The 13,340-nt window shown below is 44.9% G+C and overlaps 1 protein-coding gene across 1 annotated transcript in view; it reads left to right on the forward strand.

Moving 5' to 3' along the window:
- LOC111980355 (protein tweety homolog 3-like) overlaps positions 1–10,555 on the forward strand; it is a 56,250-nt gene extending 45,695 nt beyond the window's left edge. Inside the window, 6 exon segments of the mRNA XM_024011077.3 lie at positions 16–108; positions 1,011–1,103; positions 3,025–3,161; positions 5,240–5,416; positions 6,052–6,130; positions 9,848–10,555. Coding sequence (XP_023866845.1) covers positions 16–108; positions 1,011–1,103; positions 3,025–3,161; positions 5,240–5,416; positions 6,052–6,130; positions 9,848–10,207 — 939 coding nt within the window. The 3' untranslated portion in view covers positions 10,208–10,555.
- The last annotated feature ends 2,785 nt before the right edge of the window (positions 10,556–13,340 follow it).

Genomic DNA, 13,340 nt, shown 5'->3' on the forward strand with positions numbered 1-13,340 from the left:
CCTCTTGTGTTGTAGAAGTTGTCCGGGAGCCACAAAGCCTTAGTGGAGATGCAGGACGACGTGTCTGAGCTGCTCCGCTCGGCCACCAGAGAGTATCCCCAAACTAAGGTGTGCGTCCTGACTCCTGAGATCCATCACTTTACTTCCTGCTGTGAACGCCACCTGCCAGTGTACTGATACTCAATACACTCTGCCTGGTCTGGATACACCGGCTGTACTATTGTAGCAATTCTAAGGGTTGAACAGTCCACTGAATGGAACCAAAGGACCAAGAGGCAGAGAGAGAGAGAGAGAGAGAGGAGACGAGTGCACCTGGCCACAAAAGTCTGCTGGCACGTCACCTTTGCGTTATGCTCCTGTTACTTTCACTGGCTTCCTCTGTACAGCCCTGGGTTGTATTGTCCAGCGCTGATCTTTCCACTGTGTGCACAGAGCACACTTCAGTGGCACAGTGAAGAGAGAGAATGCTGAGTTCATGGGAACATTTCACGTTCTGTTGGGCTACCAGAGATGTAGAACTCCATCAACACTCATCAGCCCTCGTGTCCCATTTAGTCATTTAAAATAGACCTCTGGACAGACGCTGTTCTCTGCCGGCCGTTACAGGCCATAGGAGAATCCGGACGTGGTTTGTTATTACACCTCGTGCAGGCAGACGGCGTTATAGCCTAAGTTGGAGGTTTCGGAGGGAGTACCTTCATTTCAATGGAATGTGGTGCGCACCATTAAAAACCTGGAGTCTGTGCATGAGGCGTCAGGGTTGCTGACTCTGTTCTGGTTTGGGAGTTTTTTCTACTTTTGTTGACGTCATACCAACCTTCTTTACTAGTTTAAGTAGGACACCAAAATTAAGTACTGCCAGTATCTCTCTCATACATATACACACACACACACACACACACACACACACACATACGCTCACTGAGACAGTGGTCTGGCCTAATTTGCTGTGTTAAATGTAGACCTGGCCCTGTTTTTAAAGTGTTTGTGTGTTTTTGTGTGTCTTGCAGGGGAATCTAGAACAGATCCAGGGGGTGCTGAACACCACAGAGATCGGCCTGCATCAGCTCACTGCCCTGGTGGACTGCCGAAGCCTGCACATGGTGAGCTGCCTTCCTGCCTGGGACACCAGGGGGACCATGGCTAACCATCCTTACTCTACAGGGGATGTCGTATGGTCTCTGTGTTGCGTGGTCACGGTCTACATGTGTACATATCCCTCTCTGGGATGTGGTTGTTAGCATGTACGGTACGTTCAGTGCATGTCCAGTCCGATGATGTTTGCAGATGTGTGCGCAAGCTGTGTCTAAACGGTCCGGTGAGTCGTTGCGCGACCCTCTGCCTGTGTGATGGAGAGGACCACGTTCACGGTTCACACTCCTGTGCACGTGCGTCTGTGCTCTTCTTAGCTGAGCTCAACTCTGCTCCACTGCTCTTGGTTCAACCCTGTATTCAGACCTGCTCCTCTCTGCCTGCAGTGCATCCGCCGCCCTGGGCTGAGCTGCATATCTCTCTGATCTGTAGTAGCAGCCCTACCTGACTGCTCTCCCTGTCCTCCCCTGTTAACCCCTATGTGGCCGGTGCCCACTGTCACACTGTCAGAACCCTGCCTGGGTCTCACTGTTCCTACTGTCACTTCCACTCTCATCCCCACCACWSWCAMCCCTCACAGCGGAGGGCAGGAGAACCTGAGCCAATCAAGTAGTAGCCCAGGAGCTTACATTCYGCCTAAACCAGGGCCACTTTCAGTAGCAGATAGAAATGTCATGACGTGAATAGAGCTGACGTGGTTTGTTCTACTACAGAGAGGGATGTTTGTTCTGCATCGTATATTTCTTTCTGAACATTGTGCTGAGCATGACCCAGGAGGATGGTGCAACGCGCCTGTCACTACATCACATGTAAACATGCTGTACCTAGAGGGAACAACCAAGACGCCTCTCAGTGCAAATGCAGGAAGCAGAAGCGGCCGTCATGAAATGTTTCCTTTAAAAGCTGGACAATATTATTCCCAACTTACTCTGCTTTTGTCATGTTGAATAGCGCTCGCGGGTATTGCACATGTTGTCGAGTTACTTCCTCTCGATAATGGCTGTAATTTGCTTGGCTCTGAAGCAAGGCGCTGGAAAAGCACCGTCTTGGCCTGCTTTCACTCCTCCACGCGATGCATCATTAAATAGTCATGTCTAACCTCCCTCCCCCAGCTTGTGTAGCATGTGTGTCAGATAGGGCGCTGGGTACAGTAACCCTGTGTAGCAGACAGGCAAAATGTAGCATCCGTTTGGTAGGTTAGTTGTATTTCTGTGACGTGATGTGAATCTCTAGCCTGTGCACTAGTTGTCATAGATACATGTATATGACATGACAACGAACCAGACGGTAGTGATGGGAGGAAAGATCCATGCAGGTACATATCGGGGTATTATTTTGAAGAGACATCGCATAGTTTTGACAATATCGCAATATTATCTGTGCGCTAGTTGTCTGTACCTGCACCAAAACTCCACTATTTGTCCTTCATAGCTTTAAATAGGAAGCCCATTTGTTTTCAGCACTTTTATTTCCGCGACTGATCAAATCTCATTTTCTCATGGCTCTGTCTTGTCCCTCTGCAGCAGCAGTATTTTTGAATGATCGACTCGCAATAAAGTCACAGTATCGAATGGCAGTACATATTACAATTGTGAGAATCGCGATACATGTCGTATTGGCACCGAAGTATCGCCCTACTAGACAGTGGAGTATACTATGAGCAGACAGATCTGTTACCATGTTAGTGGTATTGTATCCAGACATGGCAAAACTTCACATTTGCTCATGCACAATTGCATCAATGTCCTGTCATACAGGCCTACTGTACATGGATGGATGGATGGATGGATGGATGGATGGATGGATGACATCTACTAGTGATCTAATGTCATGCACCATCACATAATTGAAGAGACTGATGCACTGTACCACCCTGTGCATACTGTGCCCATAAATGATGGTCTAAATGACTTGTCTGTTGTTGTGTTCCAGGACTATGTCCAGGGTATAACAGGGTTGTGTTATGATGGACTGGAGGGCCTGATCTACCTGGTGTTCTTCTCCTTCGTCACGGCTCTCATGTTCAGCTCCATCGTCTGCAGCCTACCTCACACCTGGAACAACAAGAGGTCAGAACCCTTCTCTTGTACACACCACTATCCTCCAGTACCACATACAGTCCAATTGGACCTCAATGCTATTTCTGTTTCTATGTTAGTGCTCCATGTCTATGAGCAAAATGGTTCAGAAAATAAATGATGTTTTAGGTATTTCGGGGTTTGAGAAACCATTTAGAATTGCTTCCTATAGAAACTCATACATTAGTTAATAGAGCTTTTGCCTGAACCGCGGACTGTAGCCTCGCAGTCCCATTTTTACATTACACGGAAATGACTCAAATGATAATGATTTGCCTGTAGACAGTCAGAGACAATACTATTATAGAATTTAATAGTTTTTTTTCCTGAAGAGTTTCTAAACCCCTGACTAAATGTGTTAGCTGCTTTAAGTCTTCCGTTGCTAGTGTGTAGAACACTGGCAGCGTGTTCCATGGGACCTGGCCAGGAGGGCCCAGCTGCTTCCCCAAATATATCACTTCCTGTTATCCCCCTCTCCCTAATCGTGCAAAGCTTTGCCTAAATCTATTGCAACCATTGCATGGAGTGGTGTAATTTTGGAGGTTGACGTTGTACTTTATGAAATCCATCTGATTTCCCTCCGCTGGGTGACCCTATCAACAGCAGATGGAGAGGATTCATCATAATGCCTTGTAAGAGAGATGAGAGTTAGCTGTCCCAGGCCACGCCTCCAGTTTAACTCCACTATGTAATTAGCAGAGTTCTGAGGAGACTGGTGGATATGTTATGTCCTGCAGTTTGAGCTCAGCCCGCTGTTCCTGTTATACAGCAAAGGGTTTTGTATAGGAATGCATCTTCTAAATGACATACAGTTGTTTGAGTAATAGCTCGTTGTTGTAATGATGCATGTAGTTCTTAATAACCCGCCATTAAGCTTTACTGCTTTTAGTGCCATAAGCCATTCCATTGATATGTTTTATATATGAACACGGCAATGTTGGAAATTAGTTACGTCCCCCCCCCCCACCACTACACACTCTGTCTTCGTAATGTTCTGTATGGGTGAATGCGTGCTGCCCTGAATGGGATGATGTCATTAATTCGCTGTGTGGAGGAGAACGCTGTGGGTGGCAGGTTGAACACTAGAGGGAGACAAGCTCCACCCTGTCATCATCATCATCATCAGCGCTATTCACTGCAGCGCCGCAAGGGCTATTTTTGTCTTCTTTTGTTGTCCATGTTTTATACCTTGACCATTGTGCTACAGGGGGAAATGTCTGTCACATTTTCAAAAAATTAAATAATGTGGGCTTTCAGTGGTGCCCTTGCGGTTGTCACGATCACAGCTCATGTTTGAACAGAAATGGCAAAGTTAACCAATCCGTATTGTAGCAGATAAATCTGTAATATTCGTGTGGAAACTGAATACATGTTTATCTTACTGGAGCGTGGTTTTATTCCTTAAGCTCAGTGGGGATTTGCTGCTTTCCCTTTTTCAAAGGGACACATCTTTCATCTCCCCTTGGGCAGTGAATTGAATAGAAACGTGGCCGTGGATGAATGCAAAACGTGACTGTGAATGTGCCTGTTTTTGTGCTGCTGCTGCTCTCCCCATCAGTGGGAGAGGGGCTCCCTCTTGTGGCCGTTTGTCACTCTGCAGGGTTGTAGTCAATTCCATTTCAATTTGGAAATAACTGTCATTCCAATTTTTGTCCCCCATGATGAAATTGAGAATGGGACTGTGGATCTGTCCTTGTCCGTTTGTACGTTCGTCACATGCAATATCTCAGATAGCGCTGGGCCCGATTTTGAATGACGCATCTTTCTATAGAGATCCGACATTTACAAAATTACACTGATTTGCCCAAGGCAGGAGCTATAGTAATTAACTGAAATGTGTTAGTCACATGTAGTATCTCATTTGGTCCAAGCAGGGGGCGCTGCATCCTTCTTAGGGTATGACATGTTTTCTGTTGCCTTTTCCTCAATGATGTTCTATGAGAAAATGTGGAAGTCGAATATGGAATTTCTGTTTTCTTCCTGAATTGAAACAGAATTGACTCCAACCCTGGTAGTATGTGTCCTGGTGGATGTGTGACTCAGCAGTGTCTCTCTCTCTGTCTCTATAGGAACGAGGCGGACAGCGAGGAGGAGTCCGTGGCCCACGGAGGCAGACTGCAGAACCACGACAACCTGTACCGCGTCCACATGCCCAGCCTGTACAGCTGTGGCAGCAGCTACGGCAGCGAGACCAGCATCCCTGCTGCAGCACACACCGTCAGCAACGCCCCCGTCACAGAGTACATGTGAGTACAGTAACACCAGTCCCGTGGAACACTCGTCTCAAACAGAATCACTGGGGAACAGTGGGTGCACTTCCCCTCCACTTTCTCAGTGTTGACAGGTTCAAAGCAGGCTGTGGTGGTGAGGATTGAGGAATGTGAGATACCATGTGACCCAGGGCTGTACTAGCATAGCCTCCACGTTTAGGGCACCGCTGAGAAAGAGAGGAGCGGTGCTCTGCTCTCCCATAGAGGGTCACATTCTGGCGGCCACGAGCGATGCAGCTGTTGCTCTCCAGCTGTGGCCCTTTGAAACCCAAGGCCAACAGCCTTATGAATGGACCTCTTAGGATGGGGGCTGGGGGAGGGGATTTGTTGGTACTTCTGGTTTTGGTGGATTGTACAGCACCGTACAGCCTGGGATGTACTGTGGGGTTCTGTGTCTGTGGTGCCTGTAAGGGTTTAAATGGTATCATGAACTGTTTGTATATGTGATTGTACGTGCTTCTGTGGCATGGAAAATATATATTGAGGGTCAATAAGTCATGTACGTGTTTGTGCACCTGTTTCTGTGCGTGTGTGCGTGCGCAGGTTCTGCAGCTGCAGTTCCATCACCGCCCGTGTTTAACCTTGGAGTGTGTGTTTGCTCTGTTACACAGGACCCAGAATGCCAATGCCTTCCAGAACCCGCGGTGTGAGAACACCCCACTGATAGAGAGAGAGTCCCCTCCTCCCTCGGTAAGTGTCCCAATGTCTACGTTATACACTGATGGACAGAACACCTCCACTGACTGGGTCTTTTGGCAGCCGTTGTGTAGGACACGATGATGATGATAATGAAAGATATTTCCGATGAGATCTTGTTTTAAAGTTAACAGTCTGCCAACGGGGCCTGGCTTTGGAAATGATGTCTCAGTGCAGTCAGTGGTTTTTGCCTCTTATTTTGACATATTCAAGTGAGTTTGGCTCACAGTAAGCGCTAGAGTCAACATGACGATCCTAGCTACCAGTCTCCATAGGTTGTGTGTTGTAAGTCATCCTGGATCCCTCTGTCAGTGGTCCCTGGTTGTCCCTGGCTGGTTGTCCTCTTGTCCTGGAGGCTGAGCCCCTCCTTGGTGTCAGTGTGTCTGCTTGGGCCTAGACTCTGCGCTGTGTATCATCTCTATACTGTCTTGTCGCTGTTGTTTTCTTTCCTGCCAACCCACACAGTTGTATTTGACTGCCGGCATGGACAGTTACAGCCGCAACAGCTGGCAGTTAAAACCCTCGGCGAGTGAGAGATCGTTTTGGTAACCTCCTCCGCTATGCTAACAGGTACAGACAATGGCCCGCCCACCCACCTTCACTTACTGGCCTGTGTTACCCCCAAACCAAGTCTACCCCCCCCCAACACCCCACCCCAACCACCCACGCCGTAACCAGAGTTACCTGCCACCCCACTGCCCTCCTGTGTCTTGCTAGTGTGACCCCTCACCTAACGCGTGTTCCCTGACTGTGTCCTTGGGCTGCATGCCTTCCGATCCCCCAGCACTGCAGCTGTGTTAAGGTGGTACACGTCACGTTCTTGTCCTGCCTTCAGGCCCATCATGCCTTTCTTTCATCAACCTTTAAGCCTACATCCAACAAAAAAGGACTTCCCGTAACTGCGTTGCGGTCTGCCGAGCCCTTCAGACTGTTTCCCCTTTCCACCTGAACCAGGGAGGGTCTGGAACGGAGTGGACACTGTGAATGACATCTGGGTGGACTTCTTTAGGGATTTTGACGGTTTTGAAAAATGAACGAGTTAATTACTGTAGAAGAGAACAACTTTATCCAGTTTGTTGCCAGGAGTTCCCCTGGTCCAGGACTTGTACTGGTTCATTCTGGAAGTCTTGAGTTCTTCTGAGCCAGAACATCTTTCTGCTATTGTCAGGTTGTTCCACCTATGCCTCTGTTCTCTCCTGGTCTTCAGAGCTCATAGATGTACACTATAAAGGGTAGAATGGCTCCTGGGTGTGGAGTGGGATGATCTCCACTTCACTTTACCTCCAAATCTAAGAGACTCCCATTGAAAGTCACGTTGATCTGACGGCCACTTTCAGTACAACCGTGTGCAGGATATAACGTCTGTTATATCCAGTTGGCCGAGCATGGCCCTGGCAACGCTGATGATCCTGGGTGCACGCATGACTGCAAGTCACTTTGATAAAAGCTAAATGGCATGTATTTTATATGGAGCTATAGGCAAGTGGAATAAGTCCTGTTAGTTCTGTAAACCTGTCACATCCTTTCACAGAGTATGTACTCAAGTGCACCTGGTTTTGGTGTCTGCTTCTTCCTTTGCAGTAAATACATTGTAATGTACACAGATGTGACAACCCAATTCTGTGTGGTTTTATTCTCGAAGTACAGTATGATAAGCCCTACTTTCTCATGTGAAACATACTATATACACACTGGATAAATGGATGGATGGATATTATATTGTTGAATATGGTAGATACATATGGATACGATCGGTAGATAGGTAGATACGGTATAGATTACGTAGATGGATACAGTAGATAGATACGATCGGTAGATAGATGGATACAATAGATACGGGTAGATTTGTATCTATCTATCGTATCTACGCTATCTATCTACCGTATCTACAGTTGAAGTCGTGAGTTTACATACACTTAGGTTGGAGTCATTAAAATTATTTTCCAACCACAGATACTATAGATTAGATGCTATAGATAGATACTGGGGCAGATACTGCAAGTAGTTACTATAAAGTAGATACTGTAGTTACTATAAGTATGATACTGGGGATAGATACTGTAGTTACTATAAGTAGATACTGGAGATAGATACTGTAGTTACTATAAGTAGATACTGAAGATTCTATAGTAAGATCTTGTAAATACTATAGATATGATACTGAAGATTCTATAGGTAGATACTATAGTAGATATCTGAAGATTCTATAGGTAGATACTGTAAATACTATAGATAGATACTGAAGATTCTATAGGTAGATACTGTAAATACTATAGATAGATACTGAAGTTCTATATGGTAGATACTGTAAATACTATAGATAGATACTGAAGATTCTATAGTAGATACTGTAGATACTATAGATAGATACTGAAGATTCTATAGGTAGATATTGTAGATACTATAGATAGTACTGAAGATTCTATAGGTAGATATTGTAGATACTATAGATAGATACTGAAGATTCTATGGGTAGATACTGTAGATACTATAGATAGATACTGAAGATTCTATAGGTAGATCTGTAGATACTATAGATAGATACTGAAGATTCTATAGGTAGATTTGTAGATACTAAGATAGATACTGAAGATTCTATGGGTAGATACTGTAGATACTATAGATAGATACTGAAGATTCTATAGGTAGATACTGTAGATACTATATAGTATACTTGAAGCTATAGTAGATACTATAGAAGATACTGAAGATTCTATAGTAGATATTGTAGATACTATAGATAGATACTGAAGATTCTATGGGTAGATACTGTAGATACTATAGATAGATCTGAAGATTCTATAGGTAGAATACTGTAGATACTATATGAGTATTGAAGATTCTATAGTAGATACTGTAGATACTATAGGTAGATACTGCAGATAATATAGGCTTCACTACAGGCTATCTCTGTGGTAGAATTCCAAATGGTTTACAGGTAAGGCAGTTAAGGGACAAATGTATCTGTATTTCGGTTTACATCACAGCCTGATGAGCATGCAGTTCATTTTTGCCATTTCCAACCAAATGCAGACTGAAGCTTGATTTTATGCACCAGGCAGTTACATTTCTGATCTCACACACAGACGGTTCAGAGACAAATCTGAGGGTAGGGTACTCTGAGATATTTGTGAACATACTGCTGATCCTAGGTGTCCACAATAGGCTGTCCAAATTGACTCCCGCGGTGACATTCCACAATGCAAACCCCCGGTGCTGTATCCCGCATGGACTCTGCACAGTTACGCATTTAAAATGAATGGTTTCTTTTTTGACACGAGTGGTGCATTTGTTTTGCAGCGTCAGAATGGGGGACCCTGAATGTTTTCTCTGTTGTAGTTGTCATCTGTAATGTGTGGAGCTTGTTCATTCTCCAGCCCTCAAAACCAAACCCTCTCTATTGATTTGTTAAGGTGACCTGTTGTTCTCAGCTTGTTACGTTAGTATTGCTTTTTTGATGTCAGGGCAAAGACCTGCACTTTCAAACATAGAAAATATCTAATATACACCACTAAGGCAGAGGCAACTTGTAAAGACTTCTGTCTTCATTACAATGTAAAGACTTCTGTCTTCATTACAATGTTTTCCGGAGGTCCTTTCATGACTTTTCCATTTTTTTTACAGTACTTTATTGGATGAAAATGTTTATCTGTGAATACACGGGTCATCCCATGCTGTTTTGTTACGCCTACTTTCTCTTTCTCTCAACAGTACACCTCCAGCATGAGGGCCAAGTACCTGGCCAACAGCGGCCCGGGTCCCAGTACCTCCACCCCCGTACTCCCACAGCAACCCATCACAGCACCAAGACACACTCTGCACACCACTCACGACAGCACACTCCACACCGCCCACCACATCACCCAGCGGCACAGCTCTAGACAACACCGGGGGCGTGACCCACCAACAGACACACCCGTGTGGAACCGCCTAGCCTCTGGAACCTCTTCTCCAATGCCCCTCAACATCTCTGTGACGTCATCTCCATCCTCATCCAGGCTACAGTCCCAATCTCCTCTCCTCTTCGCTCTTACTAGCCCTCTTCCCCCAGCAACAACTTCAAACATCTGAGCCAAATATGTCTTTTGAAGTGTGCTTGATGGTAGAGCTAAGAAAGGAACGCGCAAGGCAGACGCATCATGTAAATAGTTCTGTCGTCATTACAATGTTTTCCATAGGCCCACTCATGATGTTTCCAGATGGCGAGTCTGGGCTGGGCCACAGCAGAGCAGCTAGCCAGCATCGTGTGATCTCTGTCATCTGCTTCATGGGCTGCTAGTGGACTGACTGAGTGGTGGCCCCTGTTCCCCTGCTACCCCCTACCACCGCCTCGCCTCAGTGCTGGGCCATCCTCGTGGCCCAGGGACAATACAGACTAATGAGGCAACTGGCCTCCAGCTCTTCATGAACGATCTCTGCTCCTTTTCCACTCCTCTGTCTGCTCAGTCCACCAAATATCATCTTGAACGGAGTGATAATGTCTTATGTGAGGATATGTTGCTCAAACAACATCTGTTGGTCTTATTTGTCTGCCACTTTTGGGGTCTCCCTGTATTTGATATTGTTTGAAGGAGATATCCACCATCAAATGGTCTCCGTGTTCACCACTGCAAAAACCAGTAGTTATGGTGCTGTGAAGGAGAGAACACATGACTAGATAATGAAACTAAACTGCCATTGCTTTGGACTGAGACAGTTTTGGGAAGATCTAGGCTAGCACTGATAACTATTGATAGTGATTTTGTTCAATATGTTGCTACGTACTGTATTCTCTCTCATTGCTGGAGGAGATGTTGAGCAATGCCTTACACAGAGAGCTGTGGCAAGGCCTAGAAACTGCAGTTCCCTCCCACCCTTTTACAGAACTAGGCCTCTGTCATAGCAAGTTGGGATCCAGGCACGGTTCCTCCAAAGGTTGGATGTACCTCAACAATACTATGGCAATGATATGTCTGAAAGACAAAGACCAGTGTTTCTCCAGCATTCCGTGTGAGTGTTCTTCATAATAGTGAAACATCTCAGTTCCTCATGTGATCCTGTTATCTGGAGGACTTGCAACACGACCAGTAGAACGCCTGGTCGAGGAAAGGGCATTAACATCAGTTGTATTATCCGGTCTCTCAATCCATGTGTCTGACGAGATCACATTGACATGTCATTACTTCTGTCTAACAAGCTGAGAGACTACTGATTTCTTATCTACGTAGCCATCAGCTTGTTATTGCATTTGTCTGACTGTGAGTGGGACCACAGACTGTGAGTGGGACCAGTTATCTTATTTCCTAATGTCTTATAGTAGTAGGTCTATGACTGGAAAAGACTGGGACCTCTTAACTCTTACATTAGTCCTGACCTGCATGTTTGTGGCTGTTGTTGTTGTCTCCTCCCCCCCCCCCCAGAGGGAGGTTTTTCATTGGAGTGATACAGTATGCCACTATTCCTGAAAAATGACTGAAGCTACATGGAATTTGAACTGGAGAGTTTTGCTGTGAAAAAAACAAGTTTATTTTCGATTCCAGCGTCTGCTCTTGGATGATGTGAACTGAAAAGACGGATAAAGCTCACTAAAGAAGAGGAGCTGTGAACGGTGGGACCCACTGTCCTCTCATCAATACCACAATTACATTGAGGAGTTTGATCAATTGAGGATCTGCTTGACAAAAATGTTCACACTTCTATGGTAAGGTTTTGTCCCCAAACCGGAAGACCATTCAGACGAGGAAAGGAAACATTTCGAAACTAACGGAAGCACAAGCTTTTTTTCAACCGACAGATATGAGGACTGGTTCCTGATTGCTGAGAGACGAAACAAAAGAGTTTTCCTCCACCATTATAAGACTCATTTAAAGTCTCATTTGCAGTGCTCTTCTATTAGCCAGGTATCTTGTGTTGGTGTTCCTCTGTGTACAGTGGTCGGTGTTTTTGCTTGCCTGTCTCCTGTCCTCCCAACAGATCTCTGACCGCCTCGCAACGTTCTCCTCTGCTGAATCACGTTACATCCCGTGTCTGGAGGCTGTGTACATGAATTAGTATGTCTTTCTTCTAAAGAGGGGTAGAATACATGTATTCGAGTGTACAATTATGCATGTTGCAACAGCCAAGAGAATGCAAAATGGACATCCTAATGCACCAGCATTTCATTGTCACAAAGATGTGTTTTGGCATAAAGAACTATTTTGGAGAGAGAAAATGAAACTGCAGGAGTTGTTTCACAATGGGTAAACTGAAGAAATGCTGTAGTGACACAGGTTCATTTGTACCATTTACCTTTTCAGCAAGAGCGTCCTACTTTTCTGTGGACTCCTAAAGCATGGTGCCCCTTCAAACGTACAGTGAAATATTGTTGTACGTTGTTGCTACCGACGCTTCTCTTGGCGCCCCTTCGTTCTGCGTTGTAATCAATATGAGAGGTGTGGTTCTTTCTTCAGACTGTGCCAATAACCAAACACAACACCTTACCTTTACTCTGATCTTTTTAAATGTCTCACTTAGGCCTGTTTGTACAGTTCACAGCACTGTGGTTGCCTGAGCAACCAAATGAGGAAAATTAGCCCTACATTTTGAACTGAAAATGTCTTGTTCTTTTATTCTCTGTGTGAAAGACCATTTATTATAGTAATGATGCATTTTTACTGTTTTAGAGTAGTCATATTCTCTTTGTTAATATTGTAATGCTAGACCAATGTACAGACTTTAAAGGGATACTTCAGGATTTGGGCTATTAAGCCCTTTATCTACTTCCCCAGAGTCAGATGAACTAATAGCCCACCGTCTGCATCCAGTATGAGGTAGATCTGCGCGCTAATGCTAACTAGCGATAGCTGAATGAGTGGAAGTGTGTGGTAACTACTAGCAAATGCGCTAACGCTAGTTAGAAACTTCCTTCAAACTGCACGCAGAGACATAAAAATGGTATCCACGAGTTCATCTGACTGGAGAAGTAGGGCATTAATTGACAAGTATCCCTTTAAAACATGTTTGCTAAATGAGCTGGTGAAGTTGACATTTTCTTTGTCATTGTGATGAAATCTCTTTTTGCTTCATAAAAAGAAAAAGTAATTTACCATTGATTCTTTTTAGTGTTCATTGCATATATTACGATGTGTAGCAAGAAGAACATGTTTGTTTCTTTTAATGTGAATACGATATCATTTTTGTCTTTCATTGCTTTGTTTTGATAACATTTCCCTGTAGATTTACTCAT

This window comes from Salvelinus sp. IW2-2015, linkage group LG20, assembly GCF_002910315.2.
Source record: "Salvelinus sp. IW2-2015 linkage group LG20, ASM291031v2, whole genome shotgun sequence".
In the NCBI taxonomy this organism is placed as follows: domain Eukaryota; kingdom Metazoa; phylum Chordata; class Actinopteri; order Salmoniformes; family Salmonidae; genus Salvelinus; species Salvelinus sp. IW2-2015.